General features: G+C 33.0%; 1 protein-coding gene across 1 annotated transcript; it reads right to left on the bottom strand.

Annotated features, from left to right (window-relative positions):
- Positions 1-1,385: 1,385 nt before the first annotated feature.
- On the bottom strand, positions 1,386-24,563 carry LOC137931035 (uncharacterized). The gene is made up of 2 exons (XM_068774432.1): positions 24,477-24,563; positions 1,386-2,811 (listed from the first exon to the last, which is right to left on the bottom strand). Exon 2 carries the CDS (start codon positions 2,806-2,808, stop codon positions 1,477-1,479), a length of 1,332 nt encoding a protein of 443 aa, XP_068630533.1. The 5' UTR covers positions 2,809-2,811; positions 24,477-24,563; the 3' UTR covers positions 1,386-1,476.
- Positions 24,564-27,480: the final 2,917 nt, after the last annotated feature.

Genomic DNA, 27,480 nt, shown 5'->3' with positions numbered 1-27,480 from the left:
TGACAATGGAGTGTATATTTAGTATTAAGGTAATGTTTCTATGAATATGACAAATTGCTAAAAAAATTCCACAGGCGCATCAAAAATATCATTAGAAAATAAGTATAGAAATATTTAATATTAGCTTTTAATAATACTATTTATGTACAAGATATATCTAGTAAAAAGTTTTCTATCTAAGACTTTTAATATTTGTATAATGTATACACTTACAACAAAATTAATGACATTCATAAAAATTAATTTATTAAACCAAAACGTAAATAAAAATAAAATAATAAAAGATTTATTGAAGCAACTTTGTGTTATACATACTTACAATTAGTTATAAATTGACTGTTCCAGGAGTCTTCTTACAATAAATTTCAATTAGTATTTCGTAACAGCACTATAACAATAATTTACGGATACAAAACGTGGAGAGAGACAAATGAGGAGATATGCAGAAAAGCCTAGGTTACCGAAGTAACTCGAGGAATTGCTTGTTTTTGCAGCGTCTTGCAGCGGAAGGCTTTTGGGGGCGTGGTTCACGATGGCAAAGAGCCGGTAGATGCGGCGTGAGTAGGCTTTCCCCTAGGTAGACCGACAACACAGTAAAAGGCCACATAGTAAAATCAAGGCCTTATTTGGGAAAAGCCTATGCCTTGCAGTGGGCGTCTATTGACTAAAAAGACAAAGAATATAACAAACTTTGACTCTTTTCTTTATAATTTTTGTCGTTATGTCATTTTATGATATTTATTAAATTACGTAAGTATGTAAGACGGTTACATTCTTCGCTATAATTTCATTGTAATAATATTAAAATAAATAACATTTTTTATTATTAATTTTTTATTTCTTTTATTCGATACAGCAGGGATAAGTCAAATATGTCAGACTTCAGATAATTAATATTCGTAAAATGTAAAGGAAAATGAAAAACATTTTCATTTGTAAATTATATAATGAAATTTACAAATTGATAATTTACATTTTTGGTGCTCCAAATACTCGTATGCCTAAATTTTCTTATGGATATACATATTAATTTATCTATTTATTAAACTAATACTATTTGTGTCTTTATGTATGGAAGATGGCTCTTCGTTTAGATCAAGGTTTTGATATAGAAAAAAAAGCCATTAAAATACAAAGCCTGTCACATTTTATGCGGCGAATTAAAAAAAAGATCATACACTAGAACAATGTTTTCAAACCATTTTTGTACCATGCCTCCATTTTTGTTCTTATCCTTCCTGGTTAAAATAGTGTCGAGTCCATTTTCGAATTGCCCTGCTGTGGGAATGGGCCCCACGTTAGTAAACACTGTTCTAGAAGTACTTAAAATGTTTTTCATAGTAATATGGCAGAGATAATTTATTTAAAATATTCATTACATAAAATTAAAAATGTTTATGAAAATAATTAAGAATTGCTAAATTATTCAAAATAGATCAGACTAGACTACAACTCAACTTTATGGGAATTATGATTTCAAGGAACATTAACAGGCAAAAACATTTGTGGGTCTCCTAATTTGGGCTCAAAACGAATGTTCACTTTGGTGTCACCATCACCGACTTCAAGAAAACTATTCCAATCGAGCATCCAATAAAAGCCATTTTTTCTTGGAGGAGGCAATATAGAATCTCCCGGAACTTCAGGAGCTGCACCTCCAAATGAATCTTCAAGATCTGAAATAGATGCTCCTTGATCATTGTCCATTGCAGGTGCATCATTTTTAGATTCGCTTGTATTAGTTGTTGGTTCCTCAGTAGTTATTGAAATATTACTAAAATCTTCCGTAACTGTTTCATTAACTTGTCTTTTATTCTGTTCTGTGTCAAAAATTATTTTTTCGTCATCTATTGGGCTTGGGCCTTTGTTTAACGGTATAACTTTTATAGATTCATAATCAATTGGGTCATAGTTAGGTGCTGGTGTAGCGGCTTTAGGTTTTCTAGGTTTTGGTAGATCGTAAGGAAGTACCGTATCTGTTATATCAGATGATGCTGTGTCTAATTCGAATGGATGTACCGGTGGTAATGGATCATATAAGAAACTAGTTTGGGATGGCACTTTGTTTTTTGTTGAAGAAAATTTACTGTCTGATGGTGATATTAGATCGTAAGCAAGCAATATACTTTCAGGTAGTTCGACAGTTTCGTCAATAACTTTTGCGGGAGGTAAAGGTTTGAAGCCGTCAAGTGGTAATAAGAAATTGTCTTGTCCTGGAGATCCTTTCAAGCCATGTGCATTCAAAAAGGCTTGTAACTCTGCTGGGAAATTTTGCTTTATAATATCATCAACCTTTACATTATTTACGGCTTTCGAATTTTCTTTTATTTTGAGTGTTGGTATTGGTTTCTTTGTTACTTTCGGTTCTGGCACTATTTCGACGCGTGGTGGTCTAGTGTACAATTCCTGCAGTGATGATCCATCTCGTGGGGTATACGGCAATACTAATGCTAACTTGTTTTCTCGCTTAGTTGTACTTTCTACAGTGGTCGCTGGTTCTGTCGTACTAGCACTATTATTTTTTGAGTTGTCTTTATCTTGGGTTACCGGTATTATCTGATCATTTTTATCATCGATGTCTGTCTTATTTTGGTCATCATTTTTAAGGTTTTTTAGTAAGAGTTTACTCTTAGCATCCTCTGCTCTTATATCGTTAAGTAATTGAAGAATTTCTTCACGTGTTAGTCTCGGTAGCAGGGAATTAGATTTCAGTATAGATTCAACTTGCTTTACAGTTTTTTCCACATCCACGGCTCCTCTTGTTATTGCGGCGAACATAACAGCCACGAAGAAGAAGATCAATTTCATTTTCTGAAAGATAAAATGGTTTAATTAAATTTTGTACAGAGATATTTCTATCACAACTATGTAGAATAATAAATACATAATTATTAATACGATATTTTTTACTTAATTGTATTTGTTTTTAAACGTTATAGTATTTTAAAATTATTGTCCATTCTTAATTTCTTTAGAAGTTGTAAAAGGTCTTTCTAATAAGTTAAATTGAGCAGTCAGGTGTGTGTTATTTATATTTTAAAATAAAACTTTCTTAAGAATAAATGCAAGATTGTAAAATTTTGATTTTTTTTAAATTATGATTTTGTTTAATAAAGTGTGGTGTACCTATACACCAAAATATTTATTGCAAATCATCAATAAAAAATTATATTTTTATGAAAGGTTAATATAAACATTGACATGTAACCAGCGTACCTAGAAGAAAAAAATCTTATAATATGACATTAAATTCTTATAAATCACCGCTTGGCCCCCAAGCAATTAAATTTTTTAAAGCAGTTATGTATGTGTATATAGAATAACGAATAACTATGCAAATGTCGTGATTTTCAAGACATTCATAATACGATGACATGAATAGATAGGCAACATTTAGCTTTGTGATTCTATAGCCATTGTTTTTGATTACTCATATACAGTATGTCAAAATGCAAATATAATTAAAACAATGAATAAACGTATCTGATATGACACGGCTAATTATATTAAAACTATTGATATTAGAAATAACCGGTTAATAAACAGTTTTATTTGGTTCGACCCGTACGGAATTTATTTGGATAAAAATTAGAAATTGAAATTTAAGCACCTTCCCGTTGTCAGATTGATCTGAAATTTGGTTTACACATTTAATTTAGATGACAATACAATATAATAAAATCAATAACATTATAAATCTAAGATGGCCGCCGATACAAAATGGCAGATTACGTATTTTTCCTTAACCCCCTCAATATGGGTATCAAATGAAAGGGCTACACTAGTAAAACACGATGATTATGTCAAAATTTAAAATTCAAGATGGACGCCGTTCCAATATGGTGGACTAGGTACATATTTTTCCACAATCACCACAATATGGGTATCAAAAAACCGTTTAACTTAAAAGTTTATTAAATGTATTTATAATGCTAAATAAATTATATTAGGTAAAATAGAATAAGGTCAAACTTCATAAATAATGTCACATAGATATTCATAAATGATCGAGAGGCCAAACGAATTTAATTGGAACGAGGAAAATTTCAAAAAAGTTACTCGATGACTTTCAGCTTCAACAATTTTACTGTGGTTACAAAATATTTCAACGTTTATTGGCACCGAATTTTACCTCGCCGAAATTCGGTCAAGCTAGCAAATATTAAAATTGTAATAATGTATCCTGATAAGAAATATACAAGGTTAATATTTATAATAAGTTTTTTGATATGTTCCTAAATAAATATGTAAATGTTCCTCCAACTTTCAAAATAAGCTACATAATTATTCAATTTTATTTATTTAATACAAGAAGTATAAGCTAGTATAGCAATGGAGAGGCTTTGCTTGGGGTTTGGTTCACTTTCTACAGTTCTTCGCGCTGCGTCGGTGACCTTAGTTCTATTGTGGACCTTCTTGCGAAGCTTTGAATTCAACACACATTACTCTATGAGTGACTTTGAGCTTTTTTATAACTCTTAAAGGGAATAATTTGTAAATAATGTCAATCAATATCAAAAATATTTTAAATAATCAACCGAATTTTCAGACAGAGAGATGCATTGGTAAATGTCGCATGTATTATTTATGTATTATCTCCTGTTTGCAGTAAGCACTTAGCAACTTATTATTCATAGAAAACCATAATGACATTATGACTTCGTCCAAATTGAAAGAAAGCTTAACGAGTAACGAAAATATGTATCCTAACCAATTCATTTCAATATCCTTTAAACAATGCGGCGCTCATTCATTTCCAGATCGTGGCAAACTTTCTGGGTCAATATTTAGTTTTGGTAACTTTCCTTTTGTACCGCGAAGTTGGCCGCTTGATTATACAGTGAAATGAAGAATTTATTTGGTTATTCAATAAAAGATGGGCGGACCCGGTTCGTTGCGTAATTGATACGCCGCGGTGGATTCGTTACCTCCTTACCGGTAAGTTACGACCGGAATGAATTTTGTTTTTTGTCGAAAATATATCTGAAATTGAGTTTCAGAGAGTTCAGCGGAGAAACACATTCGGTGGAAAGCGAAAATATCCAGCAGTTTCAAAAGCATACGGCTAATATAATTTTGACATACGTACTATAAGAAAAAATCACATTGAGGATGGACAACAGCGTCCTCCGCGTGCTATCATACGTCACTGTATTCGCCAACTCTCCTGCTACACTTGGCGATTATGGTAAATCCCCCATAAACATCTTTGGGAGAGGTTTAAGCCTTACAGTGTGCCTTACCTTACAGTGGGCGTTTATGGTCTAAAACGACGCTGACGAATGTTTCATTCTTATAAAAATATTATTTATTGTTTATCAGATAAAAGCATATAAGTGACACCTGTTGTGTGTATATATACACCAATACCTAACCTTGCGTCGTGGTTACGTTCCAAAAAAACACGACGCAAATTGAAACGCCGCAAAGTGAATTAAGATTTTCTATACCAAACCATGTAAAGATCGAAGATTGGTTCCAAGGTCACGAAAATACTACTTTTTAAAAGAAAATTGATCAAAATAAACATTTAAAAAACACAAATAATTTACCTTTTTATAACCAGAAACAACACGTAAAAATTTATGTAAATTTATAATTCTCTTTTAAAAAAAAGCACAACACACTACATTACAACTCTTAAAATTAGCAAAACAAAATGAAAATAAAACTATTAAAATTGCGTTGATTTTTAGTTACAAAGGAAATCCCCGAGTTTTAATGGCATGGCGCAATTAATAGAAGTGTTGCCATCTTTTAGAAAAAAAAGGAAATAAAAATAAATTAAAGATTTGAACCCAAAACAACGCAACCTCGAAAATGTAACGACGCACAGTGAAAATTAGTACTAATTAAGCAGCGAAAAAAACGCTAAACGAAACGACCCAAAGCGAGGTATTGGTGATATATATATATATATACACATATATATATATATATATATATGTGTATATATATATATACATGTATATATATGTACGTTCCGGTCGAAAATTAATTGAAATTAGTTGCGCTTTGTTCCTTATAATTTGTATGTATACATATAGTAATATGTTGGAAATAAATATATCAACATAATATTTTAATATGAAATTTGATAAAACATTACTTAGACAAAGTGAGAGGGCCTTTGGTAAAAAAAAAAAATATGTAATAGACAGAAAGTAATGTACGGTATATCCGATCTTTTTTCTAAGACACAAAATGGTACATCTAATAATTTCATTAGCTATTGTGCCCAAACGGTAACAATATGCGTTAATACAATATTACATTACCTTTGACCTTATCATGTTAAAAGGCTATGATAGGGAAAGTCAAACGTAATCTTGCGACTATATAGCGTAGGGAAAGAAAATGATAGATTTTTTTATTTACCCTTATAAAGTTGAGACACAATTTCTAATCGAAATTAGTACATAATCACCCGGATTTACATTTGTGTTAAAATAGTTCATACAGACAGAAAAAATCTCATTATTATATCATACGTAAAACCTTTACTACTGAACATAGGCCTTTACTATAGATTTCCAATAAAAGCGATTGGAGCCTCCATCAAGCGACTTTAACAAGATCGTCTGCCCATCTTCTGAACTGCTCCGTGGTAATCAATCCAGAACCTTTATGTGACTGCGGCCATTATTTTTTTAAGCTGATAGACGCCCGCTGCAAGTGATAATCCTTCCTCAAAGATCGCTTCGATGACCGGTCTTGCACCACCACGTCCAGCTACCCATGCGGCGTCTACCAGCTTGTGGTCACCATTCGAGAACATCAGGCATCATTACGCCATTAAATTCGTATGATATAACGTAACGATTTAAATATAACATCTTTTATTTTCATTAACAATTGCATAACAATACATAACTACAAAACTAGGTTAAATATTTTTTTTTGAATAGCGTTAATAATTATGTTATTTAACATAATAATTATATAACACAAACGGAATAAAATTACATAAACGAGAATAAATAACATTGAGAAAGTATGTTAATGATGAGTCAGTGGCGAGCTAATAGCGCATGCGATTTATAACATATGTTTTAACATACGTTATAGCAGACGAAGCGTGTAGACGCGATAGCACGTTCCGTTTTGATATTTCGAATCAGTGTAGTGTGACCAATGAGATGAAAGTGCATAATTGAACTAATATGCATGTTCGCCATTTCTAAACTATATTTATTTCTACATAATATATTATTAATTATTAAGTAATCATTTTGGTCATTAGGTCAAGAGACCAATACCTCTCTGTTTAAAGCACATTGTTTTTCTACAATAATTTTAATTTTTAAAGTACATTGGCGTCTAGATACTCCAGAAACGAGCAGTTTGTGATGAGGTGTGAGGAGTCCGATTTATTTTTTATTTTTTTAGCGTCCGATATCTTATGCGACTGTTTTTGTGTTTGAGTAAACTACGGAGTATTTTTTTAATTCTAATATGTATCGCTAGTGTTTTATTACAATAAATTTTATTTCGCTTTTACTAAACGCAGAAAGTTGGGAGAAGGTTGCCGCTATTCGATACGGATCTTTCTTCTCTCGACTGCGAGTCACGATAAGATTCTATCATTATTTACATTTTTTTCCTTATGTGTGAATACGACTGAAATTTATTCATATTAATAATACAATTTGGAACTTTTATTCAATTGTACTTTAGTTGGCACATTATTTTATTTCATGCTAATGTTTTCGTGGATGATATTTTGAATCCTTTGTAAATACTTTTGCTTTTGTTATAAATAACAATTTTTTTATTTTACACTTGGACTAGTGTAAATATTACTAATCTATGTAAAGAAAATAATTCCGGAAGAACCACATATAATGTTATACAGGGTGATTTGTTATACATAGGCGTAGAAACTATAAAGAGAATGTATAGCATATTTGTCCGCAAAAAGAATATAAGCTTATACACCTATTTCCCTGCATAAAGCGATCATTCTTTAAAGTTCATATTATGTTTTTTTTTATTGCGACAAGGCAATAACATTTGGAAGGACGTAGTCTAAAGCGACAGATTAATAATTATTTATCATATGTAGTAATTAAAAAATTGTAAAAGCTATTTCTTATCATATTCATTATTTATTATATCTGAAACAGTCTACCATACGTCAATTGACAGCAAATGAGCAAACATTCACCTTTTCGAAGCTTTCATATTTGTAAACCCGGCTTTAAATTTCATAACAATAGTGAGCACCAACCACAATCATCTGTCCCTTTCACTCGCTTAATGATAAGTACTCGTGTCTCGCTCCAACCGCCACTTAGGGTTATGTAAGGAAATTTGCTGTTATAAGATTGTGTTAAATGTTTGAAATTTGTTTTATACAAATAGTAATACGTAAAACATAACAGAAAACTTGTAATAAAAATTATGCACAAATGACATGAAGTGTGTAACATGTATTTATTATACAAATAAAAAAAAAACAAGTAAACGTACATCGTGACGTACCAAGGCGAGCTCAGCAAAAGTGAAAGGCATCGTGCGTGATAATATTTCGTTACAGCGACGACATACAATGAAAACAATTGCATTGTTGGCTTTATGTGCCTCTTAATGTCGGGTCGTAGAAAAAACACATCAATGGATATTCAACACGGCAAAACAATCGCGTACTTAACATCTAAAGGTCAGAGGCTTAGATTATACAATATTATTTGTTACATGGTCATGAAGTGGAAATAATTCCGTTAATAGCGATAAATGTAAAATAAAAAATTGTTTTGAAACTTCCAACAATAATTTTTGAAATATATATTTAACTAGCTGATCCCGCGAGCAAACGATGTTTTGCAAAAAAAATTAAAGTTTTTAATTAACAAATGTAAGATAAGGGTTGATCGTAGAAAGGGGGAAAATTTAGGTTTGTATGTATTTTTGTATGCTGTATCATAATAAAATAAAAACCAAAAAATTGTCTAAAAAATTAAAAATAAAATTTAGGGGTGGACCACCCTTACCACTTAGGGGTATGGAAAATAAAACGCATGTAAAATTTGGTAAAAATCGGTCAAGCCGTTTCGGAGGAGTTCAGGTTCGAACACCGTGACACGAGAATTTTATATATTAGATATAGGTACGCAATTTCAGAAAAAAAAAATTTATTTAAATGAAATTATCTAATAATAGTTAGCTTAGTTTCTTACTTTAAAAATGTATTAATGTTGACGTCTGAAGTGGAAGGCGAGGTACATCGCTCGTGTAAACAACGGTCGAACCGGAAGACGCGTCGTAGATAGGCTACCTATTGGTTAAACCGACAACATATACAGTAGAGGTCACGTGACCCTTCATCGTAGCTATCCTTGGGGTACGCCTATGCCATGCAGTAAGCATCTATCGGCTTATAAGTTAACAAATCTAAAAGACAACTTAGACCTTTAGTTACTTATTTTTAAACCTGAAAGTATATTATTAAATAAACCTTATTCCGCATTCAAGAGTTTTTGATTGATCGAAATATGCGAAATTTAATATGTTGGCCTATTTATATAAATGATATAATAATGTACATATAAAAAAATTGTTAAATCATTTAAAAATGCAACTGTTGAGGTTCTGACCGGCTCTTCTCAACACATGAGCGCAGCGAGCCAGAGGAAACTTAATATTTATAGAGTCAAAATAATCGACGATTCAATATCGCTTGTAAATACTTTAACAAACATATTTTTAATAAATCAGTTGGGGTAGCTAGTTAAGATTAAATACACCATTTGTATTATAGTACAACGGTTATAATTAAAAAATTATAAACGTTTTATTTAACTCAAAATATTCTTTTTAATAAACACCGAAAATAAATTTGCAATCTTCAAATGTAACAAATGAACGACTTAATAACGTCATTCAGATGACGTTTAGTGATATAATTATGTAATTAAGTAAGTACCGGTAAGAAGTTTGAAACAAAGAGCAGGGAATAAAAGAAAATAGAAAAGGTAAGTACTTTGAAGACGGAAAGGAAAATGGAACTTGGCAATTGGAAATGGCGTTTTTTACAAGTGTAATTATTTCACTTGATTGTATATACTTTCTTAATTAAATCTTTTTTTATGATTTCTTATAACTAATCATCGCAAATAAGTTCTTAATATATATATATATATATATATATATAGCTGTTCCCGCAAACGTTGTTTTGCAAAAAAAAAATTAGGGTTTTAATTAACAAAAAAAATAAGGGTTGATCGTAGAGGGGTGAAAATTTGGAGTGATATGTATTTTTGTATGCTATATCATAATAAAATAAAAACCAAAAAAATTGTCTAAAACATAAAAAAAATAATTTAGGGGTGGACCACCCTTATCACTCAGGGGTATGAAAAATAAATAGTAGCCGATTCTCAGATCTACTGAATACGCATATAAAATTTGGTAAAAGTCGGTCAAGCCGTTTAGGAGGAGTTCAAGTTCGAACACCGTGACACGAGAATTTTATATATTAGATATTTAAACTATTATTTTTGTCTGTATATTGCAATTACAGGGTAGAACAATATCAATTAAAATTCAGAATACCTTCATTTAAGCAGACATTTGCATGCGATTTTGAATCTGAGATTATTTTTTACTTTTTTAACATTATAAGTAGAGCTACCACCAGCTCAGAACGCTGATCTGTTGAGAAAAGCCGGCCAGAAACTTAACAGTTGATCTTTTGAAAAGATTTATCACTTTTTTATGTGTTCATTTTAATAATATATCATTCATGTGAATATGTCAACAAATAAAGTTTCACACATTTTGATCTATCAAAAACTTTTGAATAATCTTTCATGGTGGCGATTTATTATTGTCTATTGTCTCATGTGAAGTTTTTGCTGTAAGCCTTGCGGCTTTTAGTTTCATCGGAAACGAGTTCACGGAACGGAGGGGTCCGTGAACTATATAAAATTTACAGGATTCGAGTTTCCCCGTATCAGTACTCGGCGGGGAGAGGAGGAAGTCACAAAGAAGCAGCGGGGCTCACCCAGCCAGCCCTCGAGGACACAAGCCCAGCGCAACCCAGTTGGCCGGCAGAACTCGCGGCTAGCGCGCATGTCTGGTCAGTGTTGCTGAAGTGTACTGCGTGAGGAGTTAAGTGTGGACGGCAGCGTGGACAACTCGGCAATCTGGGGAAGGATACTGATCCTACCTCGGATCGGGTGGCGATCTCCAGGGAAGGCCTAGGCCTTTCATAGGCTGTCAGTTGGCTGGCATGATCTTGGTCATGAAAAGTCTTTTGTAACAGTTACACTCGTGTCTATTTATGTATCTAATAAAGATTTATTATATGATATAATTATTTTTTAAATTTCACTTTACGACTCAGGAGATATTACAAAACAAATACCTTTTTTTTTAAAATTAAATCTGTCTTTAACGATGTGTGCATTAAGGACTGAGATATCAGATAATCGAATAATATAACATGAGAACTACTGTCCGAACAATGTACTCCCATAACTCATATAACTATGTGTAAATATGTTAATTGAATAATTAGTTGAATTGAATAGTTCGTAGAGTTGTTACACTACTCCGGAAGCTATTTAAACTTGTTGTAACTATGCAAATTGTCATACTCATTGCCTATTCAGTTTAAGTTACAATGTCCGATCCATTTACAAAAGATAGCTGCTTACTTTTTATTTTTTAACTGTCTTTCGCTTCTAAGTAAACTGTAAAGCCTTGCTCAGTTTACTTGATCTCTTTGTTTGGCACTAATCGGTGTAACATAACTCCTGAAGATGCCCCGTGGAGAGGTGAAACATGTGTTGTGTGATTTGGCGGTGACAGTTGTGTGATTCGCATTGTTTGCCGCATACGCATTTATCAGCGGGCTGGCGGGCGGTGCACTTTGTTGCACGACTACCACTGCATGTGAAGAAGTGGCTAAATATTGGTCCTTTTCTTACTTAGGATGGACTTCAGCAAGGTAACGCCTGATTCCATTAAATGAACAGTTTACTTGAAACAATACTTAGCAACAGTTTCGCTGCTTATTTTTGATACAATCATCAAAACAAATTAAAAATCAATTAATGCTTGAACACAAACAGCGATTTTCCCGTAACTATGCTAATGAAACTTACCGCACGCTTACGCGTGTACAAATTATATTTTATTGATATATAAACAGTTCCGACTGACTTTGTACAGCCAGGAGATATTGACCTGGCACATTCCAATTACGAATGTTTATTAACATAACGTATTTCTCTTGATACCTTTATTGATTGATTAAATTTGAAATAATTTAGTTTTGTAATAGATTAATACCGATAGATGCGCTTTCAAACGACTATATATAGGTAAATTTGCAGTGGTTGTATACTGAATGGAATGCGAAAATGTTCCATACATTTCTAAGTAGCCGTAATAAAATGTTACAGTCAAATAAAGTGACAATAAAGCTGTAATCGCAAGCACGTGTTTCACTCTAATTCCTACCGAAGCCGTGGTAATGTTAGCCATATAACTGTAACTATACAAGTCAAGGTTTAAACTTCTCTAGTGACATTGAGGTGGAATACTAAACGGGTACTCTCCACGAGTGACAGTCATTCCATGAAGCGTCCGCCGAAGTCATCTTAGAGTTCAATAACCTCCCCATTCCTGGTAGTAAAAAAAGGTCCGAGCCAAGGCTCCCCTATGAGTACCTCAGCTTCGCTATCTTTAAAGAGGTCTTAAGATAGGCGCTCTCTGCGCTCTGACGCCATGAATTCGCGGAATCTGGAAATGTCACTTAAGTAGCAGTGTAAACCAAGTTAACACGTTCACTGCGGCTTGAGGTCGATTCAGCCTCATGGTAAACTTTGCACTGGTGCGGCGCGTAAGACTCGTGTTTTCTCTCTAGTGCGGCGGCTGTTTACAATCAACCGTATGAGGTATGACAAAGACAAATATAGCTTTCTTTATGTCTGTGAAGCATTGACTCAATATTGTGAAAAAATATTGATGAACATGAGGCAGAAAAGGCCTCAACCGCACTACTAGGAAGTTCAGCTTGAGGCTGATTCGACCTCAGCCGCACCAGCTGAAAGTTCTTCAAAATTGGGCCCGCAGTGAACGTGTTAAAAAAAATATGATGTAGTCATAAACGAAATAGATTAAGTTCATCTAAGCGATCTAAAATCTTCTAAGGGCGCCCTCGAACTTCGATACCTAAGAAGTGTTTTTAACCTAAGCACCGTCTACGCCCTGCTCCCTAGGATAAGTGGAATCTACAAATTCCAGTTGGGCAGCAGTTTAAACTTGGTACACAAAAACGAAAATGATTTTACATAAATAGCAGTGTGAACTTTAAATGATGTGGATATAATTATAAAATAATAATCTTGCTTTAATAACCCAATAATGTACATAACGTGACCGCAGTGTAGAATAGCCAGACTGTTGAAAATGAATTATCGAGGTGTAAACTCATATTTTGTAAAAACCTGTTTATTAAAAACAAATTGTGGTGAGTGGGCGTGTATTTGTCAACAGGTTGTGGGTATGAATGGTAACGCAACGACTATAGATTTCGAAAATCGCATGCATTTATTGCCTATCCTGTATATACTTGTAATCTCTCAATTATATATATTGTTAAAAAGATAGCACCGAATACTTTGTTTAAGTTTTGAAAGATATAAAAACTGATGCGTGAACATAAATAGTAATGTCGAAAAAAATTCATAAGAATATTTGTGTGGAACATACACAATTTTTGTACAATAAAATGCGTCTTGTATCTAAGAAAATATTCATATCCGATTGATAATACAAAAACGTTTTCGATTCTTAACTCGATGTTATGGCATCACATAACAATCTTTATTTTGCGTTTGTGTCTATAATAAGTTAGTACTGTAGTTTTTCAAAATTATTTTTATAGTACGTCATAAAACAAGTATTCTTTAAATATAGGCACTCTTTTATTTGAACAGTTTATGGAATTAGATTTATACGACGCACAACACATACAGAAATAAGATCGGAGGGTTCGTGACAGTTTGTGAGTGCGACGTTTGCGATATGTGGTTATAGGCCGAACTGACGATCGACTGTTCATTTCTGCACAAACACTGCAGATTTTGCACAATAGAGTCTGACGTGATATATTTATGTTGTAACTGAGGTCCCCTAGTAGGGACCCTTAAGGCTAAACACTCCATGGAACATCCATGGAGCAATCTGACTAACTTTAAAAGAGTTCTTGGGCTAGGCGCGCTCTGCACCTTGCCAACGTAAATGCCATTTCAGTAGCTGAAAGAATCAGGTTCAAAAAATCAAAAGTATTTCCTTTCGGCACAAGGACAAACTCTAAGCGAACATCTTGTATCATTAATAACAGCATTCTTCTTTTAATATTCTAATAATGTTATTGTATAATAGGCAGTACTTCTACGAAATACGATAGTATATATTTACTCACACACCTGTACCTATTGGATTTTACACCTGAATACTTGATGTGGAATATATTAATTCGTTTCAAAAACAATTGTCTATATATATATGTACAATTTAAGTATGCGTGTTTGAGTTTATATTCATACAAATATACCTACAAAGCCTCGCTTACACGTCGGTTACTCCGATTTAAATAGACGTAGCGAAGCTTTTGACACATCAGTTAAAGGCTTTGCAAAGGTAGCATGTACTCTCGGTTCAGGCCTACTGAGTTATTTTTGGTTCACACTTTATAACTGTTTATGTTTATACGATCTCTTCCGACTTTAATCCATAAACTACCATTAATTCTAAATCTAAACTTTAAAAAAAAGTAAAAATAAAGATTTAAAAAAAATTAAAGCTTTCCTGCGTTTTAAGTTTGTCCTTACATAAAGATATCAGTATATTCTGACAGCCATACTGTGTGAAGTTCACATTGTATTGTAAGTTAGTTGATAAGTTTTTAACATCGAACTTGCTACCAAAAATTTTAAATTATTACTAAATACTTAAATAAAAGATTTTGCGTTGAAAAGCACATACTAATCTATCTATAATACCCGGCGCTATCTCTATCGCACGAAATACGACTGACAAAACGTCACATAGGTAGTGTCGGACAGAGACAGTGCTCTACGAATTCGAAATTAGCCGATTGTCTCTTTCCAAAGGTCGATGTGCAATATTAATCGCCGGGCACTGTACATATATTCTTTACCTGCCTTAAATGTAGATTTTTCTATACGACTCACATGATAAATTGTTCAATTCACCAGAGTACTTGAAATCGATAATGCTTGTTCATTGTATTATGTACGTGTATAAATCTTTCATAGTTGTCGCTGTCAGGTTATGTATTAAAAAATCTGCTAAAAGAGCACTTCTTTGAACTCAAAAATAGAATATTGACTAGCATTTATTTATTATACGTATATATGTAATACCTGAGCATAATAAATATATGACTGTATTTATATATGTGTGTATATTAATGTATACGTATTTTAATATGTTCGTAAATTAATTAGTACGTCTAATTTTTACTATAAACGCTTTAACTCGAAATGTCCCTCATGTCCTTCATTCAAAGGTTGTCTGGTAGAGATCGCCTCGATCAATACGACCGCCTGTTATACCATGTTTTTATAAACTATTTAACATTTGTTTGTCATCTATATTTTTGTGCTATACTTGTGTTTTATTTGTTATTTTGGTGTACAAGTAAGTCTAAATAAATATATACGTAAATTTAACAAATGGTCTGTTAGTTATTTAAATAGAAATTGTATTATCGCTTAAACTTATACTTTACTTGCAGTTGAATATCTTCTTTTTTGTCAGCCCAGGTACGTCTAATGCAAGGCGTGGACCTCCCAAAAATACCGCCAGAATGTATTATTAAGTTTGAAGTAGTAATAAAACTGTAAAAAGAATTTGAAAAATTAAATGCTGAGAGACTTTTCTTTGTTTCATTTATGAGTGTCTTTATAAATTATAGATATATCATTTTAACAATGATTCCCCAGCTCGAAGCTCGGTTTATAAATATCCTAGTCCTTTAGAGAAGTTAGTCGAACTAGAAGAAGTAGAACTAAGTCGTCGATCTACCTGAGGGGCGGGGGGGGGGGGCTAACTCACGTTTACCAGTTCGTGGACGCAATTCGAGAACTTTTCGAACCAAACGGCTATCGGTTGCAAGAGCGATGTACCCCGATCACTGCCATTTCAGACGAACAATTCTTCGAACTACATAGATGATGAACTACTTAGTTATTCTGCAGATCTCTATATTTCTGATCTCGATCTCGCAGCTAAGTTCCGAGCATAGTTCTCCCATTGGTCTCTGGGTGACCTTGAGCGTTTTTATGACGCCCATCGTAAGCGGACACGTCTCTTGGATCCTCTGATATCATTACCTCAGCTGAATATGAAATGATTTCATTTTTATCTTCGTTTTAAATAGTTAATATTTAATGGAATCAGGAGTTACTTTGCAGAAGTCCATCCTAAGTAAGAAAAGGACCAATATTTAGCCACTTTCGCACATGTAGTGGTAGTCGTGCAACAAAGTGCACCGCCCGCCAGCCCGCTAATAAATGCGTATACGGCAAACAAAGCGAATCACTGCCACCGCCAAATCACTCAACTCGTGTTTCACCCCTCCACGGGGCATCTTCAGGAGTTATGTTACACCGACTAATAAGTTCGATTAAATATTACTTATACGACAAATTAATTGATTTTTTTCATTTATAAGTTTTTACAAAATACATGTTTTAGAATGAATAAACATTTTTCACTGTGAATTATATGTTTATTTTCATTTTTTATAGATACAAAAGTGTCGATGTTTGGTTTCAAATTAATATCTTGGTTAGAGAAACCCGTAGATAGATATCCGGTTAAATTAAATTTAGTTCTAGAAAACTCTCCGCAAACTGTCGTAACTACGATTTAAGTTTCGAACGCGTTTAAATTTCTATTGGATTTCAGTTTAGCATAAATTAAGTTCCGACCATCAAACGCCGAAGTTAATTTCATACACGGTTAAATTGTAACGCTTTCACAAGTGGGTATGTTTATTGTTTAACGTCGAGATACATTGCCTAGCTCCCGACTTGAAATTAGAAGGGTCACATTTCGAAGTTCTTTAGCGAACAATATAACACAGATGTTGTGTACACTTCAAACTTAAATGTTAAGCAAATAATTCTCTGAAACTGTTTATGTTAATAGATTAAATAAAGCTAGATGTTTGTTGATTTATTAACCTGTTTTATTTATATAAATTTCTAAGTATGTTCTTAAATAGGAGAGCTTTTTTTTATGACTTTGCTTCCAATATAGTGACTCATCACGATATCTCGGTAACCATAAGGCTTAGAAGCTTGAACTTAAGTAGAAATATTACTTTTGCTGAGCTAAGATCAGCTAGGAACGAATTTAAAATTCTATTGGCTATGTCAGTAGAGACCTTCATTAAAAATGCATATTTTCAAACTATGGCTCTTAAAAATTTAAAACTTGGTTAAAATATTTTTTTTGGCATGTAAAAATGTCAAGGATTAATTAATGGAGTCGACCACAAAAGGCAGTGCAGTCTACGTGACGTAGACGGGGGATAGCTAGTTATTGCACTCTTTTTCTTCTTTTTTCAGCCGATTGACTCCCATTGCATACAAGTAGGCCTCCCCTTAAAATAACTATGAAGGATGTACCATAATCGTTACGCTGGGCAGGTGATCTTAGTATGGTGTTATGGTACATTGAGGACAATGCCGCCCAACCTCTGGAAATTTGTGAGGCAGTCATATACAATTAAAGCACAAAGCGTCAATTATATAAGATTGTATCATGAGAATCGAAACCGCGATTTAAGCTCGCAAGTCCTCTATCGCTTGGCTACAATTACTTAACTTAAATATGCCAAGCGTGGCGATCATGATATATCTCCCCATAGATTCTTTGGGAGAGGTTATGCCTTGCAGTGAGCGTGTATGGACTGAAAAGACAATATGTAAGCAAATTCAAGTTTGATATTGTATTTTTAATTTTTGTTATTTCTATAAAGACGTTTTTAATTAAATAGAGGCATTTGTCATTTAATATAAAATAGTTATGTAGTATATTGCTTATATTTAGATATTTCAGATGACGAGATTGTCGATATCGGCATTTTTACTAAAAATAATGTGGTTCTATAATTGTGATACAGTTTGAAAAGTGCCATAATTAATAAAATTATTTTGTTAACGAGGGATACTGACGTATGTTTCAAACGGAAACACACAAACACACACACATATACATATATATATTTATATATATATATATATACACACATTTGGTTGATTAAAAAATACAATGTCAAATGTGGCTGGCATTGCAATGTCGATAAATAAATAGCAAGATCATTTTTTCAACGCTTAGGGTATCAATTGTCATAATGGATGTTTTTCACGTCGTGAATTATATCCTGCTTGTTCCCGAGCTAAAAAAGTATCTTATTTATTTCGGCACGAAAAAATAAAGTTAATTTGATTTTTCATAGGTAAAATTGAACAGCGACTATCGGGTCAGCTCGTATATACGTACGTATATTTACATAAATATGTAGAAACTCTGTAGTTGTCGGACGGCGCCGATAGATGGCGCTGGTAGTATCCCCACTATAAAAGTCATAGCCAATGACACGACACATACATGAAATAGACACGAGGTTAACTTTGACATGTTTCCAAGTTTATTTAAGTGTTTTGACAAATGCCTAGACTTAAGATATATTTCATTACTAAATACGTCTCTTTCTTTCGAAAATAGTTGCGATTCTGTTTGATTATTGTATTTGATTACAAAAAAAATAAAAAATTGTTACATCATACAAATTGTTACATCTTCAGTTACATATGAAGAACTTATTTTTTTGTAACAAAAGTGAAGATTAACATCATTTGAACCGTAGAAGGTCCAGTTCAGGACTCAGGCCTCCCTCATTTACAATGAGACAAATTGGAAGCGGTTTGCTTTCAGCGTCTTTTGGTTGTGGTTGGATGACCTATGCTTTAGAACCTAAGATCACAGCGTCTATCTGTTCTGCGCTCCATGTAGCTTATCCACTGCCACTTCAAGTTGTTAACCCTTAACTGGGCAGATTTTTGTTTAATATTACATTAATATTCATACCACTTGACTTTTAAGACCCAAGGATGCCAACAGAAAAAACTGAACAAGCGTTCGCAAATTAAGAAATTACTTAAACATTCACATACAAATGATTACTTTGCGTTCAAAATTGATGCTACTATATTTTTTTTAATTCTGATGTATCTCTACAGATACATTATCAAGAAAGGAGTTAATAAATGGAGACAATATTATCAGAATTATAATAATGTCTACGAAGTATTCTTTTTACTTTAAGATATGGCCACGAAGAAACCTTCCGAATTTAAGTGGAAGGCATTTTTTCATTCCGTTATATTTCGATAAATATTTAACAGATTGGCTATTAAATATTATTGAGTATTATACAGCGAATTTAAATCGTGTTCCAGTCGAATAAAGTTCACATTAATTAAATCACCCTTGCTGTGTCAACGAGTTATATTTTACAGCGGAATTGCGGACTCTATCTAAAAGTTTGCGGTAATTTGAAGCGATGCTGGTTCATTAAAAGGCGGTTATAATTTCGAAGTCATAAATTTTCGTTGCTTATTTACAGATGGATATTTATAATGATGTGATAATTTGACTTACAAACTGTCATTTTTCGGAAATTATTTTGATAATTATGTAGAAATGTAATTAAAATACTTTTTCTTTCTTTACAGCTGAAGGACGCCCACTGCAAAATATGTCTCCTTCTAAATTCGCTACGATAACGGGTCTTGCACTGCTGTAGTCAGCGACTCTCCGCCACTTTAGCTATATCGATGGTAGCCTACCCACGCTGGGTCTACCTTCTCGTGGTCGCAACTCGAGTACCTTTCGACCCTAACATTAAACAACTCAAAATACTTAAGTTATTTTAAGTACGAAAGAGTGTACATAAATAGTGGAAGCCTCATATTATTTTGACCTCGTTGGATAACTTCTTTAATTTTAAGTATCGTAATTCAGTTTTTCCAGTAACCCTTAAACATCGCACTGTTCTGGCATAGAAACACACTTTCTAGCTTTTGAATGATACATCGAAAATATAAAAAAATTAGATCCAGTCAAGAACAAGCTGCTATCGCTGATGATGATAGCTTGGAAACTACAGGAGACGTTAATTTGAAATTATAATAGATAGAAGCATTGCTAGCGTTTCTTTCACTATTTCTCACGGCGTTGATGCTTTTCAAAATAGCAGTAATGTTAAATAAGCAATAACAGCCGACTAAATTGAGGTCTCATCACTTTCGGATGCCCTTAAGTTGGAACGCAAAACACGTTTTGAGTGACAATCCAAGTCGAGGTAAGAAAAAAAGTCTAATATTTAGCCACTTCCGCACATGCAGAGTCAAAGACTCTGTGTTTGGCACTAATCGGTGTAACATAACTCCTGAAGATGCCCCGTGGAGGGGTGAAACACGTGTTGAGTGATTTGGCGGTGGCGGTTGTGTGATTAGCATTGTTTGCCGCATACGCAGTTATCAGCGGGATGGCGGGCGGTGCACTTTGTTGCACGACTACCACTGCACGGCGGAAGTGGCTAAATATTGGTCCTTTTCTTACTTAGGATGGACTTCCGCAAGGTAACGCCAGATTCCATTAAATATCACTTGACGATGTCTTTCGGGAGCCTTTACACCTAGTTACTCCGTGTACCCAAGCGATCTAAGATCTCAAAGGCCTTACAATCTGGTAAGAAAAAAGTATCAACCGACCTGAGTCTAGACTCCTGACTGATCTTTTGAGCTATGCTATCTAATAAAGGTTTAAGTTAACCACCATCTGCTTGCTAATTTCTCAAACCCGTAGAATTTTCAAATACCAATATGGCAGTAACCATCACAGATAGAGATAAATTTACAGATATATAATCATGATCATTTTACATAGGCCTACTTTATATGTTTACAATAGAACCGGTTGAATTGGGTTGCATCCAGTGATTGATAAATTTAACAAGATCGTTTATCCACCTTGTGGGCGGAAATCACACGCATGATGATCCTTTCTGATATATAGGAACGTAAAAAAAATATTTTTTGGCGTCCTATGTGTTAGACTCGATTAACATCTCAAAGTCGAATTTCTTCAACATTTTCATCCCTAAGCAATAAGAACGGTTGATAACCCAATGTTATATATAAAAGGTACCAATTACCTTGACAGTCAGTCAACATGTTTTGGTGCGTATCAATCTCACGAGATTGGCATTGCTTTTTCTAGAAGCCCTTCTTGTATGTAGATCTATTCAATACTACCTTTTAAAGTTTTACTTGATTACTTGATTTAAGTATATAAGTCGCAAGAACTATTTAGTTTTCGGTTTGTTTAAAAGTAGCATAAGCAGAATTGGAGTCATGTTCACAAAGAAGGACTAGCGTTAGTGAAACATGATTGCGGAAATATGGTATTGAAAAGCCATAAGGATTTACTCTCAAGACTTATCGAGGATTTTGAAATTCAAAATCCTTGAGTGGTACATTTTTGCATTCCTCGCTCCATGTTCGATGGTATTTTTAGAATTCTCAACGCTAATAAAGTTACTTAATTCAGTATAGTTATTATTTTTAAAGCCATATGTGGTCTTACGTTTTCTTACGTAGTTAAATTAAAGAAAATGTATAATTGTATTGAGTAAGCCTTTTTGCTTCTTGTAAACCATTCAGGTTATACTTCAAGGTTTAATAATTAAAATTACGTGAATCTTTCATTTAGAATAATAAAGTCGAAGGTAACTTTAATTTATTTCATAATTAACCAACATAATTTGTAAAGTTCCGGCACTTTAAAAAAAAACGTAAAGGACACGGTATTGCCAGAAAAAAATTATGACTTTGAGACTTATTCTATGTAATTATATCCGATTTAAATTACGTTCGAATTTAAACTAATTATACTGATACGAATTATATAAGAAACGATATTTAACTTGAACAAGTTATTACAAATCTAAGCAAAGGCAATGCATCTGTTAATGTATATATGTATCATTTTAACCTTGTTATTTTATTCACCTTGCAAATTAAATTATACATTTTGTACACGCAACCGGTTTTGGTTTACCAATATATTTCTGTTCATAATTATTTTTACTAAGTAATAACTAATTACGTCTAATTAATATTTCAATTAAACATTTGTATTAATTACTAATTATACTAAATATGTAACGTAATTATAATGAATACTAAACTACTGCAAAAATTATTGTATCTGATTTTTTATTAAAATTGAAATTCCATAAGAATTAGCACCGTAGTTTTAGCCCATAGACGCCTACTGTAAGGCATAGGTCTCCTTTCAAGATATCTATAAAGGATATACTATAATCACCACGCTTGGCTGACACGTTGGCGATCGCAGTGCGATATTATGGTACGCAGAAGACGCTGATATCTATCCTCTGGAAACTTGTTTATGAGAAGTGGCAATCGCATATATTTAATGCACAAATTGTGAATTACTAAAGATTGTATCTCAGAAATCGAACCCGCGACATATTGATAGCAAGTTACAGTCATCTACCACTGAGCTACCACTGCTCGTCGTTCAATACACATTATTAAATAACTGGCATGAATATATAATATAGGGATATTTCTCTGTATTTTATATTAAGTATTTTAAAATCTTCGGTTACTACAATTACTTCTCTAACAATTATAAATTCTAATTTTATAAATCGAATTCGCGACCTAAGATCGCAAGTCTAAGTCCGCTACCGCTGAACTACCTCTCCTCAATATGAATTATCATAGAGTACGATAAAAAAATATATTATTAATTTTAAAAATATGTACCAAAATTCATTTATTCATGACAGCTGATATACGTCCACTTCTATACATAGGACGCCCCCAAATACCAGCGACTTCCATTGAACTTGATTGTGTTGTCAGTCCACATAATAGGTGGCCTGCTCAAGCCGATATAAGTTTATTGAAACTGGTCCTTAAGTACATTCTAAGTGAACATTATATAACTTAGCTATTTTTGATATGATTTATCCAATTCATATTCATTTAAATATTGAATCAAGACAATTCAGTTAACAATAGTTTTCTATTGTCGGAACCTAATTGGCGCTATGCAAACTCCTTGGGAATATGTAATTAATAATAATATTGTACAGTATACATTTAAATATTAAGTAGTGTATATTACTGTAGTCAGTCTTGAAATAACGCCGTTGGACAAAAATAAAAAAAGAAATTAAATATCGTTTGCATGCGTTCGATTTTTGAATATTTTTTTTAAAGTTTTGGCCTAAAAAATAGATTATTTTAGTAATTTTCTACTATGAATTGGAAGGTTGAAAATATATCGTTGTGGTCAAACAGCTCAAAAATTTAAATATCACGCAAAGATTTATTAGTCGCACTAATAAAAGTCACAATGAAGTCATGCATATTGACAGGAGATCTAGCCGGCCTGGATACATTTTTTTTATTTAACCCCCCCCCCCCTCTTTTAGGGAAGTCTCGTTCTTCCCTGCAGAGATGTTACAACACGGGTAAATATTTTTTTCATTTTACACTTTTATTTCACATTCTACTTATATCTCCGCAATCTCTTACATTACAATTTCCTTCAGTCCTTATCTCTATCTTCCTATTCAAATCGTCTTCCATCTTCGTTTCTAGACCGGCCTTGATCATAAGACACCAGCGTATAAAGTGAGAATTATAAGAAATCCTGTCCGCATATAGTAATTGGTTCTTCAAAAGGGTTTAAGTAGGGAAACCATGAAAAAGGCACTTAATGAGGTAAATGTATGCCTTTTTTCCCTAGTTACAACTTGAGTAAAGATAAACTTTACCGATATTACGAGAATAACTTTGCTGATTATCTTCTTTATGTTTCCTAATAGGGTTCTGTATAGAAAACTCTTATAAAAAGTATAAAGTAAAGAGCGTATTGCATTTGCAATATCGATAAATAAATCGCAAGGTTAGTCGTCAAGCGCTTGTGACATCAATTTTTATATAAAGCCTATTTTATTTACCGTGCTGGAAAAGCATCAAGCATATTTATTTGCTTACCATAATTTGTTTTTAAAATTACTTTTTTATCTATTAAACTATGAATGGAATATCAATTGTCTATAGCTGAGATGGGACAACGTCTGTCACGTTTGCTAGTTTCTTAAGATATCTACAAACTAATTAAAATATACTTAATTGTAAGAAATATTAAAAAAATCTTAACAGTTGACTTTAATATCAGCGTCTAAGATCCGTAATTTAAGAAATAAATCATTTATTATATATATATACATTTATTTGTCACCTTGATTTTAAATTTCGAATGAATTGCAAGATATTATGCACACATTGATAAACAGAATGACGGAATCAACCTACCGTGGCCACGGAATAAGAACACTTTCACTTCACTAACACAGTATTCCCGTTGGGCGACGGATGTAAAACTGCGCTTGTACAGACCACCACTCCAAACCTCCCTCTACTTACACCAGCTGACCTGTCACCGTTTCGTATGTAACGAGTGAAGGTAAAATATTGGTAGTTAACACAATTGGTATTTATATTATACAATCATTACGTAATATTAGTCACACCATTAAAGCAGATTCTATTAAAATCGATTTTATGAATTCCATCCTTCTGTGAATTTAAATTGTACAATCGATTTGAATAATTTAATATATTAATTGCTGTCTTTCATTTTATAGCTCATCGATATAAAGTTTTTTCTCTAGTAAGTAAAACAGGATGAAAACAACGAAACCCGATGCTTCCAAAACATTTGTAATGACATTTAAAGATTGGTAAGAGTTGACTCTGGTCGGTGAATCTGATTGCCATTTACAAAGAAAACTTAAACTTCATATATGGATTGTTGAGCCTGATAGCCGTACCTGAATCGTCTGCCTACAGTGTTAAGAAATCGGATCCGGAAAGGTGAATGCATGGAATGCTAAGACATTACGTCTCTGATAGTATTTAAAAAATATATACTTTTAATTCAAATCTGTTCCAGTAATTAAACGATGCTCATCATTGTCAGGCTTGAATTTTCCGCAGGTTATATCGAAATTTTGCTATACCACTCACATTCTTAGCATTAAAAGCCGTATAAATTCATTCCCTTTTATTCTGTTTATGAATTGGCATCTATTCTTCTTAGATGTGTCTTTGAGTATATATATTTTTTTATATATTTCATTAAATTGAAAGACAGATAAATACATGTAAGCAATGCTTTTTGACTATATATTGAGATGTTGAGAAGACACCTACCATTGTGGTATCTATCAAACGATATCGATCACCCAAAGGTGAATGCCTTGCACATCTCGTCACTTAAAAAAGAGTAACGCAATACACCAATGAATCAATGAAGCGAGGAAACGTTCCGTAAGGTATTTGCAATGTAAACGATATTCTTTTTTGCAACATTCTTGAAAGATTTATAGAAGACTGAAACGGTCTGAGAGAGAGTGATAGATTAAAACAGTGAAATAAGAAATAGATAAATAAAAAAAGATGGAGTGACTGAGAGGCGATCAGTGAGATAGTAGAACAGAGAGTGAGAAATGGTGAGATAGAAGAAGAAAGAATGAGAGAGTCAAATAACAAAATGTGGGGTCTAGGTTCTATGCCTAGGATATACTAATTTGTTCACAATATTTACGTTTTTAATTCGTGACTTCTGGTAATTGTGGCACGAACCAAATTTTATATATTAATGTATTTTTGACTTTTATGCACAGTCTTTTGATAATAGCTTATAATTTCTCGATTATAACACTTAATGTTTTTTTACTATGTACATTCATTTTTTCCCTCTTGCATTGTATATCTCGTTAACATAGGTCATGAACATTTTGATCAATTTGAACCAAAGATGATACTATAGTTCGTCAATAGTCATTCATGCCTCACACAACATAATTAGACCAGGGCATGGAACTGCAGCCTCATGGTCGACGTCTACCCAATTTTCAGGAGATCGAAACTCCTATGTAATCCGTCTTCATTTATGAAAATTTACACAGTAAAAGCCATTTTACTGTGTTTATTTTTAACTTATACATATGACTCAAATTTGAAATCATTTAAAATTCGTTGATTGTTGCAAAAGGTTCTAACGGGAGTGCCAATGTAACAAATGATTAAGTAAAAAGCATTAAATCAATATCAGATACTCCTATTCTTTATCTTGTTGCTGTTTTTTTCGACTTTTGATGAAAATAAAAAATGTCCATTGTAATTCGAAAAGGTTTGAACCTCCTTGTAAATATAAAAAAATGCAAATGTCAGGTGATTTCGCTCTTACATAACTAGGGTACGCATACATTAATTACGCTGAGAGACTAAAAGGTCACAGTTGCAATAATGTTGTAAGGTTATTTACATGTGTGTGTGTATTAGGAATATCTTTATCTCTAATATTCCATATTTAAATGTTACATAATAAATAAATATACGTATAGAGTAATAAAATATTAAGATATAAAGTAATATCATCACCACCATATCGGCCAATAAACGCCGACTGCAAGTCATAGGCGACGAGCGATCTTTGCGACCTTGTCTATGATCAGTGATAAATGTAGCATCTGTCATAGAAATTTGAATTAAATTGGTAAAATAAGAAATATCGTGATGAATTAAGATAAAAAAACATTTGTGATTACACAGGAGAAAATGAGAGGCGATTCAAAGAAGGAAATTAAGAATTATGGAGAATGTAAGATTTTATGATGTACGATAGAAAATGAATGAACGATAATATAAAGATCGATAGAAGAGAATAACACTAAAAAGAAATGTAAAAAAATTATTAAAGACAAAAAGTCCTATTCCCATAAAATAAGAAAGAGTGTGCGAGTGGACCCCAATAACAGTGGCCCAAAAAAAGAAACTATGTCGTGAGTCCATCTAGTGGGGGCTCATCCATGCCGCTGAATACGTAATAAACCGAATCAGTTTTAAAACGCGCCGCCATCGTGTCGTGACGTAATGCCACACATTTTTGCGAATTGAAACGATCCTATCTTAAATCTGACATCGATTCAGAGATGTCTTCGGAGAATAAGTTACACCTTCCTACCACAACTGATTAGATAAAAATTACTCAACAAAATACGTCACGGCACGCATCTGCCGTAGATTTTATTTTAATTTATTACCTCGCGGATTTCCGATCTGCGAGCTCAATGAATCTATAAAGGCTAACAGCGCCTCCAATCGAATATAGCCCTATACGTAATACAATATTGTTATTTTACGAAGAATATGTGGAAAAAAGTCACCTTCTAACCCCATAGCTTTGAAACATTATTTAAAAGAAATTGTTTACATTACAAAATGCTTTTTTTAAACGTGAAAATTATTGTTA

The sequence above is a fragment of the Battus philenor genome, unplaced genomic scaffold (genome assembly GCF_028537555.1).
Source record: "Battus philenor isolate CCGP_79_NKW_IND1 unplaced genomic scaffold, ilBatPhil1.0.hap1 SCAF_11, whole genome shotgun sequence".
NCBI classification, from domain to species: domain Eukaryota; kingdom Metazoa; phylum Arthropoda; class Insecta; order Lepidoptera; family Papilionidae; genus Battus; species Battus philenor.
The sequence above is the reverse complement of the archived record's forward strand: the minus strand, read 5'-3'. Positions and strand labels throughout refer to the sequence as shown.

What these genes read in the sequence shown, in the direction of transcription:
- LOC137931035 (XM_068774432.1), bottom strand. Translation starts at nt 2,808, where the DNA reads ATGAAATTGATCTTCTTCTTCGTGGCTGTTATGTTCGCCGCAATAACA.